The following is a 6,720-nucleotide window of genomic DNA, read 5'->3' on the forward strand; positions in this document are numbered from 1 at the left end:
AAAAAAAAAAAAAAAAAAAACTACCTAGTGACAATTAAACTGATATTTTCATTTAAAAAATATTTCAATTAACAAGATGAAAGAAAACAGATTTTTGTTTATTTCTTACAGAAGAAAAAAATCCCATGTTCAGAAGAGTTCTTGTTGAGTAAAACCCTGGGTGATCCAGTAAAAATTAGAGCTTGGAACATTGCTGGATTACCAACAGATAGGTTTTCCATAGATAATGGAGTGATCGTTAACAACTCAAGGCGTTGGTAAGAAATATAAACTGTTTATTTTTTCCGTTGTTTTATTTGAAAAATTTCAAACATATAGAAAAGTTGAAAGAATTTTATCATAAGCACCAATATAACTATCACCTCCTAGATTCTGCAGTGAACACTTTAGTATTCTTGCTTTATCATGTACCTGTCCTTCCCTCTATCACTCCATCAACCCATCTTTTAAAATGCATTTCCATGTAAATGGCAGACATAGGTATACTTCCTTCCAGATACTTCAGCATGCATATCATCAACTAAAGTTCACTATTTGCTTATGTTTTTATTCTTTTGAGGTAAAATTTACGTACATGAAATACACAAAACCATACCATTCAGTGAGTTCTAATGAAGATATAAACCAGTGTAACCCAAATCTCTATCAAGTTACAAAACATGACTACCACCAGGGAAGTCTCCTTATGTTCCTTTTGTATATCCCTACCCTCATCCCACCCCAAGAAATAATTGTTCTGATTATTTCCCACCATAGGTTAGTTTTGCCTAGGTTATTTTTGTATGGATTACTTCTAGAATTTCATATAAAGGAATCATAATGTATATGTTATTGGGTAAGGCTTCTTTTGGCATATTTTTTCCTGAGATCTATCCATGTTATTGCATGCATTGGTACTCTGTTCCTATTTTTTGTTGCTGAGTTCCATTTTATGAATGTATCACTGTTGATGTATTCTCCTATTGATGGACATCTGGGCTATTTCTAGTTTCTGGCTATACAATGTACTTATTTTAACTAGGTATTGCTACCCATCTTCAAGATACTATAACTTGATAATTTATGCAATTTCATGGGTACCTTTTTAATTTGCTATCATTGATAGTCTGATAACTATAAAAACTTTTCAAATGGTTTTTATTGTTATCCTCTTATTCATATCACTTTGAAAAACTTGGAAAATTACTTTCCTTTGAGAAATAGTTTTCTATAATGGTTATGTAGTGACACTGTCATCTAATTTTAAAAGTCTTTTCATGGGACTGTATCTCAAATATACTGTGATAGATACTATGGAGCTCTTAGATTTATCAGGTACTATTCTAAGTGCCCAACATCTTCACAATGTCCTGTGAGTTAGGTATTATTGTTTTCCCATTTTATAGATGAGGAAATTGAAGCCCAGAATGATTTAGTAATTTTAAATTTGTAAAGATAGCGTATAAGTGATAGAGTCAGAATTTGAATCCAGGCAATCTAATTTTCAAATCCTTGCTCTTAATTACTATGCTGGAGTGAATTGTGGAATAGGATATCACACTCACTGCCTTTTAAACCATAGTGGAAATTTTGGTCTTCTTTTAGATGAGATAAATTTAAAGATATAAGGAAATGTAACATCCTGAAAGTTTGAGTTATTGTTTGTTTTATATTCTCTGCAAATCTTTCTGGAAGCTTCAAAACAACTAACTCCTGTTTATATTGACAGTATTGTTTTAATAAAATAAGAATGTATATAATCTTATATTGAGTTTACACTCAAAACTTTACTTGAGAGTGAAGATACTTAAGTTGAAACTTCTAAGCAATAAGCAAACTTTAATATAATCTGAAAAAGAATATGTTTTAGTTATAAAAAATGTGTTCTGTGGTAGAGCAGGGATCATTCTGTTTAACAGAATATTAGACCCTTGAGTCTGTTAATTCTGTTTTAGAACCCATTTCTATGTGTTTTGTGACCATTCAGATTATTTAAATTGCAGTTTAGAAAATGCTGTTGTGGGCTGGGCATGGTGGCTCATGCCTGTAATCCCACCGCTTTGGGAGGCTGAGGTGGGCAGATCACAAGGTCAGGAGTTCAAGACCAGCCTGGTCAATATGATGAAACCCTATCTCTACTGAAAATAAAAAAAAAAAAAAAAATTAGCCAGGCATGGTGGCACGCACCTGTAATCCCAGCTACTCAGGAGGCTGAGGCAGGAGAATTGCTTGAACTTGGGAGGCAGAGGTTGCATTGAGCCAAGACTGTACCACTGCACTCCAGCCTGGATGACAGAGCGAGACTCTGTCTCAAAAAAAAAAAAAATCAGTTGAATAATATAGATTAACTATAACCACTGAGTCCAAATTCTAATTCCTGTGAGAAACATCTGATTGGTCTAGCTTGGAACAAACATTCACCTTAGGTTTAGTAACTTATAGCTGTGGGGCCCAAGCCAGAGTAACAACCATGAGTATTGAAGACCCGGAGTGTAGCTCTCAGAAGAAGAGTCATGACCTGGAAAAGTAGTATACTTTTTACAATTAGGACTCTCATGTTTGCTTCCTTCTTTTTGCATTTTTGGATATGACAAAAGGTAATTTCATTTATTTTTATAATGATAGCCATTTACTTCAGCACTATTTGTTGAGTTATCCATTATTTCCTCACTGCTTTGTCCCTTTAGTCTTTCTAACTTTAGTGAGGACTTGTGAATTGCTTTTAAAATGACTTTATTTTTCTTTCTACTTTTAATCACAGTATTTAGATCATTTATATTTAATGGAATTATTGATACACTTAGATTTAAATCTACCATCTTGTTCTTTTTTTATTTGTCTCCTTTGTTCTTTGTTCCTTTTTTCTTCTTTTTCTACTTGGATTTGGATTAGCTGAATTTTTTTTATGATTCCATTTTATGTCCACATTGGCTTATTGGTTAAATGCTCCCTATTTTTAGTGTTCGTGCTAGTGTTTATAATATCATCCATTTCTAGTTTATTACTGAATATCTTCAAATAATTTTATGATATTATATATATAGTGTATCTTTCAACAGTATAATTCTATCTCTTTTCTGTCTTTTGTGCTGTTATATATTTCAATTTTTCATATGCCATAAATTCTATAATACATTCTCTTTATTTTTACTTTAGACAATAATTTATCTTTTAGAGTGATTAAATATAAGAAAAAAAGTCTTATGTTTACCTTCATCTTTTTCCCATTTTGGAACCTCTTAATTTCTTTGAGTTTCTGTTTGGTTTCACATTTCTTCTGCCTGAAGAATGTCCTTTAACACTTCATGTGAACAGGTCTACTGGCAATGAATTCAGCTTTCTTCTTTTTCTGGTCTAAAAAAAAAATCTTTTAAAAAAATTGATATATAATAGTTGTACCTATTTCAGGGATATATATGATATTTTAATACATTTATTCCATGTACAGTGATCAAGTCAGGATAGTGGGGTATTCATCACTTTAAACATTTATATTTTCTTTATGTTGGGAATATTCCAATTCTTCTTTTCTAGCAGTTTTGAACTATACAATAAACTATTGTTAATTTTAGTTACGCTACTGCACTATCAAATGCTAGATCTTATGCCTTCTACATAACTGTATTTCTGTAGCTATTAACCAACCTTGAAAAAAGTCTTTATTTCATCTTCATTTTGAAATATTTTTTTTTTTTTGGCTGAGTTTAGAATTTTGGGTTGACAGTTGTTTTTTGCTTCTGTTTTGGGGCTTTTTGTTTTTTCTTTCACGATGTCACTACATTGCTTCCGACCTACATAGTCTGATGAGAAGTCTACTCTAAGTCTTACTTTAGTTCCTCTTTATATACCTTTCTTTTCCTCTGGAAAATTTCCAGTTTTTCTCTGTCTTTAGTTTTCAGCAGTTTGATGTGTCCAGGTGTGATGCACATGTGTTTGTGTGTGTATGTGTGTTTTGAGATGGGGGTCTCAGTTTGTCACCTAGGCTGGAGTGTAGTAGTGCAATCATGGCCCACTGCAGCCTTGACCTCCTGGGCTCAGCTTCCTGATGTAGCTGGAACTACAGGCGAGTGTAGTACCCCCACCTCCCATCATTTTTAACAGCTGTATTGATATATAATTCATGTGCCATAAAATTTACCCTTTTAAATTGTACAATTCAGTGATTTTTTAGTATGAAATGCTACACTTAAGAAATACAAATACATTTTTAATTTACCATTGATAGCCTAAAATCAAAGAACAAGTCATTTTCTAAGAAACAAATACTGTGAGTGTATGTTAAGATGTTAAAAGAAGACATTTCATTAAAATTTTTCTGATCTTTGATATTTAAATATATTATGCTTTCCAAAAATAAAAAAGACTAAACTTCAGTTAGGGAACCACTGGAGTAGCAATAGGGGTAAACTTTCAAATCTACTTTCAGCTGCAGTGTGTGTTTTGCCTTTACTTCTGGGATTCTTTGGAGTATTACTGGCCATAAACTGTTAATTTTCTAGCTTGGAGTTTCCTCAGCCATGTAGATGGTATAAATTTATATCCTAAACCTGTATGAGATATAGACCCACAACTACACATTCACATTTTCAGGGGACACTTTTTCCTAGCCAGATATGAGATGGGAATTAAAACATTTCCTTCTTGTCTCTTTATGCATAGGGTGGAAATTTTTCTATCAGTGACTTCTTTAAGCCTTTTGTGAGTTTCAGCTTAATGCAAAGGTCTCAGTTCTAGCCTCCCCCTACGTATGGACCCAGTGAGCCTCTAGATTATCAGACTGACACTCTTCCCAAGTCCAGCTGTCAGTTTAGCTCACACACTTACTATTCTGGATTTTAGTTTTATCTGTTTTGGCACCTGTGTTTTTCTGTATCTATGTATTAGATATGTGTGAATGCATGTATGTGTCTTTTAAATGCATGCCTCAATTAACCTGTGCATTTAAAATAATGTCATATTTTATCCATCAGCACTAGGAGGAAGAAGGATTTTTAGCCAGTCATGCTGTTGTGACTGTAGTTGATAATTAGTCATTTTGCTTGCTCTTTACAGTTTCTAACAGTTTGTCTGTTTATAATATTATGCAATGGTTGAGAGCAGTTCAGACTCTGGAGTTAGGGCATTTGGGTTCAAACTTCCTCACTTTCTGTCTTGAGAGTTTGGTAACATATCTGACCTCTCAGTGCCTCAGTTTCCCCATCTGTGAATGAAAATAACTCCTACTTCATAGAAATGTTGTCAGAAAGCACTTAGCACATAAGTGCTCAAGAAATGTTAGTTTTTTATAATTATCTTTGAATATCTCATCCTAGTCTATATCTTAAGTTCTGATTTTGCTATGTTTCAACCATGATGAAAACACTTACTGTGTCTCCTAGGTGGAGGTAGGAGACAAAAAATAAAATGCAAAATAGTATGTTCCTTTTTTGGTGTTTATGCATTGCTTTGGCTACTTAACAGCAAAGCTTATTTTCCTCCAAATTACCACCTCTGTCAGAAACACAGATGGATAATGCTGCTTTCTTCAAGCTGCTCAAAGATCTCAAATGTAGGCTAGTATTATTTTCATACCTAGAGTAAGGTATACTTAGAATGCAAATTCCATGGCCTGGCCTTATTTCTATGATGGACACAACAATCCAATTTTCCAGTATTCACATAAGGTTATATTAAATAGGAGTCAGATTTCTTTCTGAGTAGACAAGAATCTCTAATTATTGGATAACCAAGAACATTTATTTAGGCATTACCAAGGATATTTATTAACATTAGAATGTTAATTCATAGGTGTTGTTACATTTTGTGAGGGAATGAACACATACTGTATTTTTCCAATAATAAGGACATGAAAGGAAGCAAATAATGTCTCTTTAAACAGAGCCTTGAAAGGTACTAAAAGCTTCTACTAGTCTAATTACTAGGTAACGTCTATGAAAAAATAACTTTGTTTGCAGAATGCCTTTGCTTTCTTTGCTGTGGTAGGAAAAGTAGATTTTAAGTACCGTCTGGACCTTTTTGTACTTGAAGTAGGATTTCAGCACAATTAGAGCCAAGAAAGAAAACATCCAGTCATCTCGTTTAGTCTTTGGGGAAAGACAGAAACTAAAAGAACACAGTTATTTGAGAGTAAATTAAAGAGCTTTAGGGAAAGGGGGTTTTAGCTCTAGCCCTAGAATCTGTTGGAATAGAAAGAGAACGGGAAAGCTGAAGTGACATGGGACAAAAACTCCCTTTTCTGTGATATAGATAGATATATATTTAAATAGATATAAATATTAAATATATATCATTTTTATATATAATTAAATAAAAGTGACATGGGACAAAAACTCCCTTTTCTGTGATATAGATAGATATATATTTAAATAGATATAAATATTAAATATATTTTATTTTTATATATAATTAAATAATCCGAAGTTGAGGTATGCCTTTATTTTAACCTTCCAGAAATGTCTAATGCCATTTATTTTAGAATACTTCATCATTTAGCCACTGATTTTAAATGCCATCTTTTCCAAAATCAATGTAATCTTAATAGCTTCATTGCCTAATGCACACAGCAAGTCAATACCCTGAGACATTGGGTTGCAGCAGAGAATAAGGTTTCATTGTAGGACCACCAAATGAGGAGACTGGAGAAAATCTCAACTTCATCTCCTTAAGGAGTTTGCGGCTAGTGTTTTTAAGGGGGTTGGAGTGGGCCCAGGTGTGATCATTTATTGGTCAAAGAGTGCAGGG

At 33.1% G+C, this 6,720-nt stretch overlaps 1 protein-coding gene across 1 annotated transcript in view; it reads left to right on the forward strand.

Annotated features, from left to right (window-relative positions):
* DNAH12 (dynein, axonemal, heavy chain 12) overlaps positions 1–6,720 on the forward strand; it is a 246,484-nt gene that overhangs the window by 173,856 nt on the left and 65,908 nt on the right. The window contains 1 exon segment of the mRNA XM_011947302.1: positions 112–257. Coding sequence (XP_011802692.1) covers positions 112–257 — 146 coding nt within the window.

Source organism: Colobus angolensis, unplaced genomic scaffold (genome assembly GCF_000951035.1).
Source record: "Colobus angolensis palliatus isolate OR3802 unplaced genomic scaffold, Cang.pa_1.0 Scaffold26, whole genome shotgun sequence".
In the NCBI taxonomy this organism is placed as follows: Eukaryota; Metazoa; Chordata; class Mammalia; order Primates; family Cercopithecidae; genus Colobus; species Colobus angolensis.